This window comes from Lichenostomus cassidix, chromosome 11 (assembly GCF_008360975.1).
Source record: "Lichenostomus cassidix isolate B80296 chromosome 11, HeHo_3.0, whole genome shotgun sequence".
Classification (NCBI taxonomy): domain Eukaryota; kingdom Metazoa; phylum Chordata; class Aves; order Passeriformes; family Meliphagidae; genus Lichenostomus; species Lichenostomus cassidix.
Window position 1 is genome coordinate 1,030,634 of NC_139492.1, and position 16,902 is coordinate 1,047,535.

Below are 16,902 nucleotides of genomic sequence, written 5' to 3' on the forward strand. Positions count from 1 at the left end.
CCAGAAGGGGACTAAGCTGCCATGGGGACAAGGGACAGCTGCTGTCAATTAGCCTGGACATGCTCAGACAGTCCTTGTCTCCCGTTGAGAGAGAGGCCCTGGACAGGGCCCTGCGCTGTGGATTCAGCCCCACTCCCTGGACAGAGATCATCCCATGGATGCAGCTCCCCTCCCCAGAAACAGCCCACTCCCACAGCCAGTCCATCTGTGTGCCTTTATTTGTGCAACACAAATCGGAGGGTGATGCCAGAGGGTCAGGGAGAGACACCCCGGGCTCAATCCCAGTCCCCGTCACCCTCGGGATTGTCATCGCGGGGAGGTTCCTGGAACTGGATGTTGGCCAGCATGTCCCGCATGGCCGCCATCAGCCTGTTCACCCCCTGGTTGAGGTCCTGCGCTGCTCCAGCCTCGTCGTCCCCATCGTGCCGGATGTCCCCCTGAGAAAGAGCAGCGCTGTGGTGGCAGTGACAGGAACAATACTGGTGCCAAAGCAGCACCAGGCTGTTGGCAGCAGCAGCTCCTGGAGTGGGAACACCGTGGGGGGAATGGTGCACCCACATCCCAGCGTGCACCCACCTGCAAGTTAAAATTTGGCAACAGCGAGCGGAAGAAGAGGGATAAAGTGCTTTCGTTGGAAGGATGGCTCGTCCTGGAAGACACAAGTGGCACCACAGTGAAGGGACAGCTCAGTTTGTGGCTGCTCAATGGGTGCTGGGAGAACCACGACACATCCAGAACCAGCCCTGAGGGAGGGAACTGGGGGGTTCCAAAGGGATTCTGAATTCAGGCAGCAGCAACTCTGAGCAAACCAGTCACTAAAGCACTACCAAGGCCAGGTTGGACGGGGCTTGGAGCAACCTGGCCTAGTGGAAGGTGTCCCAGCAATAGCAGGGGGTGGAATGAGATGAGCTTCAAGGTACTTCCAGCCCAAACCATTCCAGGATTCCATGGTTCTACCAGCTCTGCTCTGAGTGGGTCAGTGTGGAACACACACATGGCATCACCCCAACACCAGGACTGGCCCTGTACTTAAATTTCCATTTACCCTAAACCCCCCCCAGGAGGCCATGGCTTGGGTTTTCCCTGCCTTTTGCCCTACGGCTGGGAACAGCCAGTGGTGACCACCATGGGAAGCAGACAGACTTGTCCAGCCTGTAGCTCTGCCTGCCAGGAGCACCACAGCTCTTCCTCTGCCACAGAGGAGAATGTCAACACCAAGCACCCACGTGCAGCCTGGCCTGGGGCTGAGGGTGTGCCGGGAACACGCTGGGAACACGGGAACATGGCCAGCTGTGCCAGCACAGGCACCACTGGTGCAGGTGGTACCTTTCCGGTCGGGTGTAGGAAACAATGGAATCCAGAGGAGGGAGGGGATCAAAGCCCATCACTGGCTGTGAGGTCACCTCCTGCAGGGGAAGGAGAAAGGAGGGATGAAGGAAAAAGGAAGGAATGAAGAAAAAAAGAAGGGATGAAGGCTGTGCATCCAGCAGATGGGGGCCCAGAGAAGCTGTGAGCACAGGGAGGACACCCCAGGGTCACGGGAGTCAAGATGTGCCCAGCAACGACACAAGTGCCATCACACCAGCTGCACCTATAGCCCCTGTGCTCCATGAGGGCCCTCACCAGAGGCAGGGCTGCCGTGGCCTCCTTCATCTCCGAGAGGATGATGTGCCGGTAGATGTTCCTGGGAGCGCTCTGGTACCGGATCTTCCTCCTGAGGCAGGGAGGGGACAGAGCAGTGCACCCTGAGCAGGCATTCCCATTTCTGCTGCTCCAGGCACTGTGTCAGCAGCTTCCCTGGCTCTGGAGGATAGGCCATATTGGATGGAGCTGGCTTTAGGCAAGCCAAAGGCGGGTAGAAGCTGCTGAGCTCTGGAGAAAGAGCAGAGAGCTCGGGGACAAGCAGATTGACCTTGGTTTAGGACACCTGATGGCTCTCTCCTGCTTCTCAGCACCGGGAAGTGTTTTTAAGCTCTCACACCTGTCCTTTGTGGCCATCCCTACCCTTCCAGACCACCCCTCCACTCTCTCCAGGATGTTTCCACTGTACAGGTGACAGCCAAGTTTGGGGAAAGCAGTGCAGGATATGCAGTGCAGGTTCAGCTCTTCATTCCCATTTGTGAAAAGCATGGAAGAGCCTCTGCCTTCCTGGCCCCATGCCATGATCCTCAGCATCAGACCAGCAGCTGTGGGGCCCTGAGCCCTGCCCCAGACACTGGAACTGCTGCTGCCCAGGACAGACCCCGTGTCCCACTCTGTCCCCTGGCACAGGAGCCCTGCCCTCCACCCTCTGTGCTCACTTGTGCTCAGCCTCCTGCACCAGCGCGTCCTGGGCGTCCACCATGCGCAGCACCTCGTGGACGTGGGGCTCCAGCCAGGCCATGACAGCCGGGTCCTTCCACAGGGTGTGTGTCCTGCCCACGTACAGGGATGTCAGCTGGTTCAGGGCAGGCGACTGGCTATGGGAGATGGCTGTTACTCACGGCACCCTCCTCCTCCTCCTCCTCCTCCCAGGGTACTGAGGGCTCAGCTCTGTGCTGGGCTTTGGCGTGGGAACACAAGAGGACTCGCAGGCTCCTGCCTGGCTATCGCCATCCACCTTCACCAGATCTCCTGCTTCCATCTATTTTTAGGCTAAGCAGAGCCACAAAATGAGGGAACACTGCCCTGGCCCGAGGGAAAGCCTTCATGTGCTGAGGAAGACCACGTGTCAAGGGAATGCAGACTGGTTGGAGACAGCCTGCCCTGGGAGGACACACGCGTCACTCTCCCTCTCTGCACACACCAACAGGATTTGGGGTGAACTTCTGACCTGTCCACCTTGAGGTGAGGTGGGTCTGTCAGCCTGATCCAGAGGCCATTATGGAAATCCATTATCAAAGGGATTATCAAATGAGGCATTATCAAATGAGCCTACTCAGAGAACCCAAACAAGCTCCTCCATTAGCTGTCTGAGCAAGCAAGATCCCTGCCGCTGGCAAAATCGATCTTTCCCTTCGCTGAGAACATCTCCAGGCCTTACCTGATCTGGGCATTCAGCCCGAAGAAGGGGTGGGAGGTGACCCTGGTGTCAGGCTGCACGCTGCAGTGATCCAACAGCAGCATCAGAACTGCAGGACAAAGGCAGAGAACTCGTTTGGACCTGTTGGTGAGAGGCAGCATGGGGTGGGGTCACCCCTGCAGAAAGACACCCCCCTCCTTAGGGCCAGCACCTCCCAGGGCACCAACGAGGACACAAGGAGCGGGTGAGGACACTGCAGGAACAGGTGTTATTTCAGTCACCCCAACAAGCAGCAAAGAAGGTATTTCCAGCCCCCACAAACTGAATTGCTGTTGGGAGAGCTGGTTCTTCCTGCTGCACACACCCTCCCCTGGGCCTGAGGGCTGTGTGCTCCTTTCATGGACAGCAGCACCCATGGATGAAAGGGAGAGTGATGGGCACCCAGGGGGAGAGCACATCCAAAACAGAGCTGTGCCTCGGAGGGAGAGCCAAGGAGACTGGCTCGTCCTTGCTCTGGGCAGCCCTGAGGAGGTGAGACATCTCCCTGCTCCCATATTTCAGCTCTTACACTCCCCCAGCTTGCTCACCCCTGACCATTGCTGGTGGGGGAGCATGGGCTGCTCTGGGGAGGGAGGACAGCATCATGGAATCACAGAATTGTTTGTGCTGGAAAAGCCTGTAAGATCATTGAGCCGAACCATTCTCCCAGCACTGCCAAGACCACCCCTAAACCATATTCTCAAGTGCCATATCCACACATCTTTTAAATCCCTGCAGGGTTGGGGACTCCACCACTACCTTGGGCAGCTGTGCCTGGGCTGGACAATTCTGGGGGAGGAACTGTTCCCCATATCCAACCTTGAGGCTGCTTCCTCTTGTCCTGTCCCTTGCTCCCTGGGAGCAGAGCCCGACCCTGCCCTGGCTGCCCCCTCCTGTGAGGGAGTTGTGCAGAGCCAGAAGGTCCCCTTGAGCCTCCTTTCCTCCAGGCTGAGCCCCTCCAGCTCCCTCAGCTGCTCCTGGTGTCCCAGCTCTGCTGCCCTTTCCTGGACAGACTCCAGCCTCCCAGTGTCTGTTGGGATGAGGGGCCCAGAACTGCCCCCAGGGTGGATCCCCCACCCCACTGGGCACAGGCACCACTGCTCTGCCTGACCGCGTCCCCTCTGACTCAGGGCTCCCTCCTCAAAGGCCCTTTGCAAATTCATGCCTCTGCGTCCGCCTGCCGGGAATCCAGCCCCGGCTGTCACAGAGGACAGTGACAAAGCCTGCGGGGATGGCCTTACCGGTGGGGACAGACTCACCACTTGGGAACATGATGAGTGCAAGCTGGATGAGCTGGGCCGCTCGCTCCCGGGCCTGGCTCCGCTCCAGCTCTGGGAGCTCTTCCTGCTGGCTCAGGAAGAAATAGGCCAGTGGCACCGAGAAGGCAAAATTGGGCAGCTGGGACAGATTCCGGTGACTCTGCAGGATCAGGGAGAGAGTTACCGAGAAATGATGCTGTGCAGCAGATCTGGGCTGTGCAGGGTAGGGGCTCTGCCTGCTGGGGTTAAGTGAGTTCCCAGATGCTGGCTCGGTGCCCCCACGGCTGAGTGAGCAATTTTGAGCTCTTACAACTGTTTGCAGGATCCAAGATTTACAGGAATCAACAGCCCAGCCTTTACAGATCATTCCAATGCCATTGGGATGCCAGTTGGGCTGTGAGATCCCCTCAAAGGGCTCACCTGGTGGGGAGCACCCCAGGCACCAGCTTGCCCCCACCCCCTCACCTGCTGGCCACTCACCTCCCACTCCTGGAAGAGGCGGGTCAGGAAGGTGTATTCCCTGGCCCGGAGGGACAGGAAGTCGATCAGCAGCAGCACGCAGAGAGGGTCATTCTCGGGATCAAGGCTTGGGAGCAGGGGGAGAAAACAGAATCATTGTCACAACAGCTGAGAGAGCTGCCCTGATTTCTGAGTCAAACAGCCTCTCCCAGTGACATCCAGTGACTCAGCAGGCAGAGAGAATGGGAACACGATGGCTCCCACATGGCCAGGGGGGTGACAGAGTGGTGCTCTGTGTCCCTGTAGAGGGGACAGTCCCCTGTCACCACCCAGGAGGAAGATCAGTGGCCACAAACTGTGTGGGCTGAAGCCACTGTCAGAATTCTGTTGTGCTGAGCTTCCAAGCTCAGGCCGTCACAGGCTCTCTCCTCACCCATCACCTCTCCAAGGGCACCAGAACATCCCCAGCACAGACCTGGGCAGCTCTTAGATGGGAATGAGCCCTCACCAAGCCCAGGAGCAGCAGGACCCCTCTGAGGTGACCATCCCCCCAAACCTAGACACCCCATCCTCAGAGGAGGCACCTACCTCAGGATGAGCTTGCAGAACTCCAGAGCTGTGCGGGGACAGCCCCTCTTCTCCAGGAACATCAGGTGCTTGAAGAGAGCCAGGAAGAAAGCCCTGCATGGGGAACAGCAAAAAAAAAAAAAAACAAAAAAACAAACCAGATGTGGAAAAAAGCATTCTGTGCTACTCAAAAAAAGGGGGCACAGTCACCACCAGCTCCTCACCCCCAAGCATCACATCCTGGTGTGACACAGATCCCCCACTCTCCCACCTCTTGTTTTTGTTATCTTTCTGTGCAAGAACAGGGACAGAAAACTCATGACCTGCTCTGCAGATTGGGACTAAGACAAGTAAATCCCCCAAGTCCACATCCTGCCTTGTCCCAGTGGTGTGGGGATGGTGACACACAGCAGGGAGGCCCAACACCTGAACTGGGGATACAGGTCACTGATGGCACAAAGTGTGTCAGCCACAGGGACTGAAATGTGAGCACCCTCCAGGTACAGCAGTTTGGGAGAGATGGCTTAGGTCAGCTGACTGGAAAATTCCCAGAATAAAGTCACCTTTCCCAGCAGCTGCAGAGCTGGAGTTACATAAAGAGCTGGGCTGGGAGGAGTGTGAGTGCTGGGGACGATGGCTGGAAACACAGCAATGATTTTTATGACCATTTTGGGCTAAGAGGTATTAATGGCATGAGAAGGATATGACAGGGAGGGACACTTTCTACTCCAGGAAGATATCCCTTCGGAAAACGGACGCTTTGTACAGAAGCTTCTGTGCACGAGCTGTCTGTGCCTCAGCACCATCCCAGGAGCCCCAAACAGAAAGGGACACTCAGGCTCCCCCTGGAAGAGCAGCAGTGCTGAATCTGGGTGGATGTGGCCAAAGTGGGCCAGGAGCTCCAGCTGAGCCTCCCTGCTCCCCAGCCCTGCCCACCTGTTCTCTGGCCGCCGGTAGTCCAGCCTGCAGGTCCCGCTGGTGAGGCTGAACACGGGATGGAAGGCGCATTCCAAACTGTACAGTGCCCGCTCTGGGGACAGCAGGGACAGTGTCAGGGACAGGACAGGGACATCAGTCCAGCACAGCACTACCCAGCACTCAGTTTAGCCCAAAAGACAGGAAATCAGCTCATGCCTAGCCCAGTGAGGCACAAAGTTACTTCACACAATGTGGCAGCAACAGGTACCAGGGCAGAGAGAAGTTCCACATTGGATCACACTCTGGGTAGGAAAAGGAACCATTCTGGGAATGAGGTTGGTCCAGCTGCCTCTGCCACAACTCTGTCCACACAGGAAAGCCAAGCTCCTGCCCTCTGCTGCCCTGTGCCAGGGTCTCCCCACCCTCCCAGGGAAGGATTTCACACTGACACATCTGCTCCTCACCTCACTCTTACCTATGAGATCCCTGGCCATCTCCTGGTCCTCCTGCATGCGGCACACGTCACTGAGCTGCAGGAGGGAGTCCACGTGGTAGGGGTTCATCTGGAGCAGCAGCTGCACAAGAGCATTGCAAAGATTCCGTGTCATTACTGGTGTCTCAGGAATTTGGTCACTGCCTCAGGTGCTTTCCATCACTCAGCTTTGTGACACACAACGCCAGGAGCTTCCTTAATCCCGCCCTGCCAGATCTGGGAATGAGCTCTGTCCCCACCATGTGCAGGATGGGAACCCTCAATAGCAGCCTCCCTCCCAGCTTTTCCAGCAGAGCCCATGCCAGGCCTTTGATCATCTTCACTGTCCTCCTCCAGATCTCACCCAGCTCCTCCATTTCCCTTGAAAGGAAAGAACAAGATGCAGGCACTGTTACAGTTTGAGGGTTTTTATCTATCCCTCAACAGATCTAAGCATTTTTTCAGAGTTTTGCATCTTCTGGATACTGAGAGGACATTTGGACACATCTGTTACAAATCCAGGAACCAGCAAGGGTAATGGATAATAATAATAATAATAATAATAATAATAATAATAATAATAATAATAATAATAAATATTTACTTCCAGGCTTCAGAAGAGAACTTAAACCTGAAACATTTCTGCATTCACTAATTGTATTATAAATAGGCTACTTTTCCCAAGTACCTAAAACCTCAGTTCAGTCAAAAAATATTGAAGCTACTACAAATCTTCTCAGTTTAATTTAGGGGTTATTTTTTTCTCCTAAAACTGAAAAAATAAAGCTTCTGAAGCTCCAGAAGTTTCCATCTGCAGGGTGGGGATCTGTGGGACCACCTACAGCACAAAGACTGGATGTCCCAGACAGGCCCAGCTCAGCCTGGAGCCACTTGCCTGATGCTTAACCTCTTCCTTCAGGAGTAAAACTCAAAAAAGTTCTTTCTAGTCTACTTTTTGGGGGGGACATTGAACACTTGGGTTCAACTGTAATGGGAAAAAGCCAAGAAAAGGTCACCAAGACCCTTTTAGCCTACCAGCAAGAGCAGAAAAACCACTCACTGAACAAGAGACTCCCCAAAAATAATGTTTTATGTGCTGAAACCACAGCAACAAGGCAGAGCTGGGCTCCAGCTACGCCAGGACTGTGGTGACCATGAACAAACTGTCTGTTGGCAAATCCATCTGTTAGATTTTACCCTTAATAGAAAAGCAGAAGACTTCCAGCTGTAGGAACTTAGCCAGACCCCCTAAGAGGGTCAGAGCATCCAGACTAAAATACCATGGAAAGCTGTCCCTGGGACACTCACTGCTGCACAGGAATTACCTTGGCTCACTTCATCCAAATCCCACAATCCAGGCAGAACTGCTGAGTGAGCCCTGCAGCCCTGAGCTGAGGGTGGGAAAGCAGAAGGAAGTAAACTTTATTTAGCAGACAATGGGCTCTTTAAGGAACATCTCCAGGGCATGTATCCCAGCTTATGTAGCCAGGCCTTTCAGAGAAACATGCCTCAGTTATGGTTTAGTTGGGCGAAGAGCAATTTTGCTGTTGCTTATCACTCCAAACTATAAATGTTACCACACAGCTTAATGAGCTCGGACACGCATGAAGGACTCCCAGCACAAAAGCCTGTTTTGCCGAAATACCAAGAAAAGTCACATTTTTCATCCTTGCAGGAGTTTATAAATAGAACAGCTGTTAGCTTGGATTCCCAGTTCACGATGGGTTTATACAATATTCCTCCTTTCCCAGCTAAGAGCTGAGACAAGGGAGCTTTATTCCCACCCTTCCAGCCAAACGGACAGTTCCTGTGGGTTCCTCTCTCAGAAGGTGACCTGGCACGTGCTTAGCAGAGCCACCAGACCTCCTCTGCACTGAGAAGGTCACTGATTAACAAGGTGACAGCACAGCTCAGCACTCAGCACTGCCTTGCCCCACACAGAGGGACAAAGGGCTCTACTGCTCCAAATAGACTGGAAATAAATAGTCCAAGGATCTGAAGAGGGATCTGGACAGGATGGATCAAGGGGATGAAGCCAATGAGATGAGGGTCAGCACAATGAAGTGCTGGGTCCTCCGTGTGGATCACATCAACACCATGAAATGCTACAGGCTGGGGGCAAAGTGGCTGGAGAAGGACCAAAGTGGCTGGAGAAGGTGCTGGTGCCAGTGGATGGACACAAGTCCAGGTGGGCAGGAAGGCCACTGGCACCTGGCCTGTGTCAGCAATGTGGTGTGGCCCCAGGACCAGGGCAGTGCTCACCCCCTGTGCTGGCACTGCTGGGCCCCTTCCAGCTCTGGGGCAGCTCTGGGCCCCTCACCCCAACACAGACATCGAGGGGCTGGAGAGTGTCCAGAGAAGAGAGCAGAGCTGGGGAAGAGGCTGGAGCACCAGGAGCAGCTGAGGAGGCTCAGCCTGGAGAAAAGGAGGTTCAGGGGGAACCTTGAGGCTCTGCACAACTTCTGACAGGAGGAGGCAGCCGGGGGGGTCAGGCTCTGCTTCCAGGGAACAGGGACAGGATGAGAGGAAACAGCCTCAAGCTGTGGCAGAGGACATTCAGGTTGAATATTTGGAACAATTCCTTCCCCAAAAGTGCTGTCCAGCCCTGGCCCAGTCTGCCCAGGACAGTGGTGGATTCCTCGTCCCTGGAGGGATTTAAAAGTGGTGTGGATGTAGCAGTTATGGACATGGGTTAGGGGTGGCCTCGGCAGTGGAGGGGATTCAGTTGGCTTAGAGTCTTTTCCAACCCAAACAATACCACTGGGATGCACCAGCCCACCTCCCCAGGGAAAGGGAGGAACACAGGAGGGAACAGCACAACCAACCCAACGTACCACGATGTTGTTGGGGTCCATGGACTCCACAGCATCCAGGAACTTGAACTGGACCTGCTGGTACTCACGGTGGTGCTCGAAGGTGAAGTGCTGCACCCCTCTCCGGGTGTCCAGCAGCTGCATGGTGATACCTGGAGGGTGCAGGAGAGAGCTGGATACCCCAAGAGAACCTCTTCTGCTCTCTCACAGCATCAAAAGCTCACTCACATAGCTGGGCCCAGAGCCACAGGTGTTTTTGGAAACTCCCAGAGAATTTCATTTTTCTCCCCTCGAGTCAAAGTCCCAAACCCACCCAAAAGCCCAGACCACACACTCTCCACAGGGATACTTCTCATTATCCAGCAATCCTGCTGCTAAGATAGGAAGCATCCATGCCCTGCTACCTCCAAAAGAGGGGGAAACAAACCCAAATCGTGAGGTACAACTCCACAGGTTCCCCTGTTGAGGAAGGAGGTGTATTCCCACCAGTTGAGGAGCAGTTCCCTTTTAGATTCTGTGCTCTGAGCAGCATCCATGAGCAGCACTCTGACCTGTGGGCTGGAGCCAAGGGTCAGAAGGGCAGGAGGGGCAGGAGGTAGCCCCAAAAGCCTCACCTGTCTTGCTGTAGCGTGGCCAGGTATTCTTGGGACCTGTCAACCACATGCTGCGGACGTACTGTCGCTGCCTTTGCCTTGGCCTGGGGAGGGGAACACACAGGTCACAATTTCTCCACACTGACAGAAGGAGGAGGGATGAAACCATGATTCAGAGAAAAATGAGATACTGTTTCTTTCCCACAGAGAGCCACACAGAGCTGTGCCCAGAGCTCTATGTTTGCCTCCAAGACACAAAATACCTATGCTCAGGCTTTGCCTTATATGCACCACCTAGGCCAGCCAGTGCCTCCAGCATCTCCACTTTCAGAGCTTCTCTCCCTGTCTTTATCCCTGCCAAACTCTCAGCTGCCTCTGTGCTTCATACAGCTTCCCAGGTCCAATTAGGAGAGCCTCACATCCCTCTTCACAGCAAGGCCTTTTAATGTCAACTGGATTGGTTTAAGCCATACTCAAAAAAATGCACAATTTATTGGTTCAGGAGTAATTCATGATTGAGGCTGAGAGAGTCATGTCTCCTCAGAAAGAGATCATAGACTATCCTGAGCTGGAAAGGACCATGAGGATTACTAATTCCTGGCCCTGCACAGGACAGTCACAAGGGACTGAAGTTTCTTCCTCAAGCACCAAATGCTCTTCCAGAGTCTTTCCCTCCTTCCACCTGCACTGCTGTGAGTTCAGACCATTCCTGGTTTTCCAACCAGCTCATGGAAGTTGGGATTTTGTGGATGACAGTGAGCACAGTGCAGTGGATAAATGCAGAGACCTCACACCCAGGTTCCCTGGGCACCTGGAAGCAAATGCATCAGACACCCTAAAAGTATTCAGGGTCCACTTTCTGTCCAGAGACTCTGGAATAGAAATAAGGGGCAAATGCTGGAGAAATCAACAAAATCTGTGTCTGCACTCAGTGAATTTGACTGAAAGGACTTTGAAGGGTGGTTTGGCAGTAAATGAGAAGAGAAAGCAAAAGAAAAAGCAAATGCCAGCAAAAGCCTGGAGAGGTCTTTCCCCACCTCCCACATATCACAAAAAATATTCCTCTGTCCCAACAAACAACTACTAAATGAGTAACACACCCTGAGCCTGGGATTACCTGCCAAGGTGTGGCACTGGGGACTCCATGAGCGCTGCCAAGGGCAGGACAGACACACCTCCTCAGACTTGGAAAGGGTTTAATATCAAATTCTGGACTAACCTCTGGTCCCCAAGCACAGCACGAGCCCCAAAATATCTCTTCAACTCATTTTCTGGATTCAAGTTTCTGAAAAGGTGGAAAGGAAAAAAAAAAGGCTCCATCAGTTAAACGCAGCCCAAAGTGCCACATTCAAGTCTCTCCATCAACACCCAGCACCCCAAAGTGCCCCTGGAAAACCCCCAAAATGTCACACACTCCCCACTGATCAGACACAGCACAGAGAAAGGAGACTAAAACCGGCCAGAACTAGCAGGGAAGGTGCTGCTCCATCAGACATGCTTCCTTCCTGCTCTGCTCCAGAGCTGGGGAATACTGCTGCTGCCCTCTCCAGGGCAGCTGGAGCCTTAGCTGGGATGCTCCTGGAAGAAGCCTGGGCTCGGGAGTGCAGGTGAATCCCATGTCAAGCTTTACACACCAGGGCTCTTGGCACCTCTGCAGAGGTTCTCCCACAGAGGGTCTGAGGCTGGAAGGTCCATCTGGAGACTAATCTGATCCTACCACCCACTCCAAGCAGGCCTGGCAGCAGAGAATCCCCATCAGAACCAAAACCAGCTTCCAGAGCAGTGGTTAGGAAAAGGGATGTACACAACCATCCCAACTCTTCCAAGCAAGGTGTGGAGTTCCTGGCCAGGTCACACTGGGAAGCTCCCATCTCCCTTCCCCAGGGAGGATGACAGATATCCTGTCACACCAAGGCCAGAGCCAGGTGGGTGCCAAAGTACCTGTGCTCCACATAGAGCAGAGGCCGGCTGTCAGTGATGATCCCGCCCTGGCTCTGCGGTGCCAGCCCGGGGTCCTCAATCCTCTCCAAAAGGCTGTCAATGTCTTCCAGGTCATTGTCTTCCTTAAGAGAAGCAAAGCCAAGGCATTTATTACAGGTTGAGTCACAGCAGCCCACAGGTCACCCAGCAGAGATCACACCCAGTCGTCTCCAGCTCATCCTTGGGCAATGGGCTGTGGCTCTTCAGAAAACCCCAGAGTGGTCTGGGTTGGAAGGGACCTTAAAGGTCATCCAGTTCCACCTCCTGCCATGGGCAGGGACACCTTCCACTATCCCAGGGTGCTCCAAGCCCTGTCCAACCTGGCCTTGGACACTGCCAGGAATCCAGGGGCAGCCACAGCTTCTCTGGGCAATCTGTGCCAGGGCCTCACCACCCTCACAGGGAAGAATTTCTTCCCCATATCCCATCTATCCCTGCCCTTTGATAGTGGGAAGACATTTTCTCTTATCCTGGCACTCCAGGCCTTTGTCCAAAGACATTTTAAGTACTTAAGTAAAATATAAGCCTTCACCCTCTACTTTCCACAGAAACACCAAGTTACTGCTGTAAGCCTCATGGTAAGGTCCCAAACACTCACATGACTTTAATACAACTCTCCCATTCCCCATCTTTCAACCACCTCAGGAATTCATCCAGCTGCTCACATCCAACAGTTGTGTAACATTTTTACCCTGATTTCCCTCTATTTTCCCCCCACAAACAACAAGTGACACATTTCTTACGTGCCTGTTTCACATCCTCGTCATGATGTCCAAGGGTGGAACACAGAATTCCATTCATGACACCCAAGCAGCACTACCAGTTTGCCTGTTCCAGCTAAATTTAGCCCGTGTGTGGAGTGTACGCAAGGAAGGGATAACGTGCTCTGCATGGAAGTGCTGGAACAGAGATTGTATTATCCCTTGCTGGCAAACCAAACTACCCGGGTCTGGGTGTCCCCCCAGCCTCCAGCTGGCACATGTCCCTCTGCTGCTCAGAATTCTTGGATTGGAAAAGGAAACAGCCTCTTCAAGAGGGTTCTCAACCTCAGGAACTCACTCCTGAGTGGAATTCCCAGGGAGGAGGTGGCCAGCTGGGCACTCACACTGCTGTCACGGCTTAGCCATTCACTCCAGCATCCTGTGGCTCAGGATGCTGAGCAAAGAATCTCCCTGGAGTGAACAGGAAGGTTGGACTCGATCTGGGAAGTCTTTTCCAACCTTAACGATTCTGTAATTCTATGAACAGTTCAGACTCAAACCTCACCAGAAAACCAGCTGCCACCTGAAATTCATTCCTATTGAATTTAGAAGACCAATGACTTTAACCCATCTGCTACTTCCAGCTCTGGGGTCCCCAGTATGGTAAGGATGTGGAGCTGCTGGAGTGAGTCCAGACGAAGCCACAGAGATGCTCCAAGGGTTGGAGCCCCTCTGCTCTAGAGACACCTTAGAGCCCCTTTCAGTGCCTAAAGGGGCTCCAAGAGAGCTGGAAAGGGACTTTGGACAGGGGATAGAGTGACAGGAAAGGTTGGACAGGGCTTGGAGCAACCTGGTCTGATGGAAGGTGTCCCTGCCGGTGGCAGGAGGTGGAATAAGATGAGCTTTAAGGTCCCTTCCAACCGCAACCATTCCAGCATTCCACAATTCTAAAAACACTTATTTAAATTTTGAAATGGCGCTTTTTTTGCCTCAAATCTCTCCTACAGCCACTTCAGAATTCCCACTTTTCCAACCCCATTGGAAGAATCAGCCTGGTCCCTGACTCAGAACACACACAGACGTACCACAGTCTCTCCTGCTGAATTTTTCTTGGTTTTCCTTTTCTTTTTTTTCTTCCGTGGCTTGTTACTTGATGCTGGCTGCAAAGACAAAAGGAAGAGCTGTCAGCATTCCTGTGAACTGCAGGGGTGCCAGCTCCATGGGAAGAAGAGCATTTCCCACAGGGGTCAGCACACCGAGGGTCCTTAACAGGAACCAAAATTCACCCTTTAGTGTTTGTTAGTGAGTGGAAATTAAGACACCAGGAGAAAATGAAGGAAAGCACCAAAGATTCACACAGGGTTTAACCTCAGCTGACTTTCAGATCAATGTCTGAGGCTACAAAATCAGGAGAGAAACAAGTTTAGTTGTGCCAGGTGTGGAGGAAATGCTTCAGTCTCCTTCAGGGTCCAGGATAAGCTACATTTCTGCCTTTCCAGGGAGCAGGACAGTTGCTAATTTCACTCTCATTTCCACAGAAACCAACACCTGACAAAGGTCCCAGCGACAGAGTGCCTCTCCCTGCAGATGCAGCTGCTTCAGCTCAGGATGCTGGGGGTCATTCCCTAACCTGACTGGCACAGCTGGCCTTCCCCAGGGGTGCACAGCTGGGAAGCACATTTCCAGGATCTGGCAGGTAACACAGCAGAGGATCACAGCATCATGGAATGGTTTGGGTTGGAAGGCACCTCAAAGTTCATCCAGTCCCTACCCCCTGTCATGGGCAGGGACACCTTCCACTAGACCAGGTTGCTCCAAGCCCTGTCCTGGCTTTACCCAAGCGCAGAGGAGGAATCTTGATAACAAATGACAACAGATCACTTACGGGGAAGAACATGTTCAGTGTTCAGTTGACACTGCTTGAAGTCTTCACATCCCCTGTTCCAAAACAAATGCTTCCCTGAAACCATTCTCTCCTGGCCCGACCTCAGTGCTCATGTGGCCTCAGCGTAACACCTTCCTCGGGTGCCTCCTCTCTGCAGCTGGAAAATCCCTCTGGATCTTACACACAAACCCAGCCCTCAGCACTAAACTGCTCATCCTTCTCCAGATCTCGGTTCCCAGGTTGAAGTGTGTGCCCATCCCCTGCTGCTCTGCTGGATCCCTGAGACCAGTTACCGTTCTGTCTGGCTGCTCAGCCTCCTGCCCCTCTCTGTGCCCATCTCCATCCGTCTCCTCAGTCACAGCCCCGTCCTTGTTCCTGTCCTTGCTCCCTCCGGCCGTGTCCCCCTCACTGAGCCGGGTGTCCGGTCGCTCCTCTCCGGCCAGCGGCTCATCCTCCGACTCCTCAGCTGGGATCTGCAAACAGAGGGACAAGCTGCAGGGATGGAATTCCCCACGGATCTGATACAACACTTCACCTGCAAACAGATGGAGTTTTGGACACCTCTTGTGTCAACTGTGTCACCTAGTGGGTGCCTGGACAGTCCCACACCCCCAGGGGGGAGCATGGGGCCATCACAATGTGACCCCTCACACCATGTTCACAGACTCAGCTCTTCCCTTGGAAGAGCTTCCAAACCCAGCCTTGCCTACACTCCCACAGCCAGGCCTTGGGGAAGGACAGGGAATGGCTGGGGCTGGATGAGATGTCTGCAGAGCAGGACCAGGCTCTGTCATCCCAAGGACCCAGCAGTGCCACCAGGACCCACCTGACATCCAGCAGTGGGATTCTGCAGTGCTGGGAAGGTGGCAGGGACGTTTCTAAAGTTTCACTACCCCAGCTCTGACAACATCCAAACTCAACTCCCCCAGGCCTCTCTCCCATTCTCTCCCAGTTCAGCCCCAGCTGCAGCCCCCCAGCTCTGCCCCTCACCCTTCCCAGTCACCCACCACCCAAACTGGTCATTCCCACTCCAGTCGCTGACCCCAGATCACTGCCACCCCCAAACTGTCACCTCCACTGTGACCCTCTCTCAGTGACTGCCTCCAACCTCTCTGTTCCCTCCAATCACCCCCAAAGCCCCTCAGCCTCTGCCCCCAGGTGACCTCCTCTCTGGCTGGAGTGGTGTCGCTCCAGCCACCCCCAATGACTGTCACCTCAGCTGTCCCCAAAGTAAGTCTCTCCCAGCAACGCACCCGACTGCCCACCCAGTCACTGTCCCCTCCAAAAACTGTCCCCTCGAGTCCCTGCCACCCCAGCTGGCCCCCAGTAACAAGCCGCCCAATACCTGCCCGCCCCACTCACGGTCTCCCCAGTTATCTCCCCACACGGCAGGCCCAGCCGCTCCCCAACTCCCGCCCCCCGGGCCCCCCAGTCCCCGCCGCCCCCCGGCTCTGCCCTCCCTCACCAGCTCGAAGCGGTTGCTGACGCCGGCACGGGGCGGCCGGCGGGAACCCTTCCCGGCGGCCGGCGGCGGCCCCCCTTCACGAGCGCGCTCCGGGTCAGGGTCAAGGCCCAGCTGGCCCAGCCCGGGCCCCTCCTGGCCCCGCTGCTCGCCCCGCAGCCGCCTCAGGGCCCGGCGCGACATCGCCCCCCGACCGCTGCGCCTGCGCCCAAACTGCGCCTGCGCGCCTGCGCAGCCACCCCGGCCCGCCCCACCGCCGCTCCGAACCGCGCGCGGCCATTGGCTGATATGGGCAGGCCACGCCCCCCGCGCCCTCCGCGGTGCTCCGCGCGAGAGCTGCGAGCGAAGTGTCCGGAACGGGAACGGGAGCGGGAGCGGGGGAACGGGGCGATCCGTGCGGTGTGTCCGGAACGGGAACGGGAACGGGAACGGGAACGGGAACGGGAGCGGGAACGGGAACGGGGCGATCCGTGCGGTGTGTCCGGAACGGGAACGGGAACGGGGCGATCCGTGCGGTGTGTCCGGAACGGGAGCGGGGGAACGGGAGCGGGAACGGGAACGGGAGCGGGGGAACGGGAGCGGGAACGGGGGAACGGGGCGATCCGTGCGGTGTGTCCGGAACGGGAGCGGGGGAACGGGGCGAGCCCGCGGTTCCTGTGCAGGGCACGGCCCCGAGACACGGGTGGGGACCGGGACTGGGAGCGCGCAGGGAGTGCGGAGCGGGGTGTTGGCACAGCCCGGGGGGGAAGAAGG

The 16,902-nt window shown here is 55.1% G+C and overlaps 1 protein-coding gene across 1 annotated transcript; it reads right to left on the minus strand.

Annotated features, from left to right (window-relative positions):
• Positions 1 to 195: 195 nt before the first annotated feature.
• On the minus strand, positions 196 to 16,373 carry TCF25 (TCF25 ribosome quality control complex subunit). Its single transcript, XM_085071315.1, has 18 exons — positions 16,153 to 16,373; positions 14,981 to 15,160; positions 13,888 to 13,962; positions 12,063 to 12,184; positions 11,341 to 11,406; positions 10,143 to 10,225; positions 9,550 to 9,680; positions 6,719 to 6,818; positions 6,262 to 6,355; positions 5,347 to 5,439; positions 4,780 to 4,885; positions 4,300 to 4,459; positions 3,023 to 3,110; positions 2,301 to 2,459; positions 1,624 to 1,714; positions 1,327 to 1,406; positions 577 to 649; positions 196 to 437 (listed from the first exon to the last, which is right to left on the minus strand). Exons 1-18 carry the CDS (start codon positions 16,330 to 16,332, stop codon positions 276 to 278), a joined length of 2,043 nt encoding a protein of 680 aa, XP_084927441.1. The 5' UTR covers positions 16,333 to 16,373; the 3' UTR covers positions 196 to 275.
• Between the last annotated feature and the right edge of the window lie 529 nt (positions 16,374 to 16,902).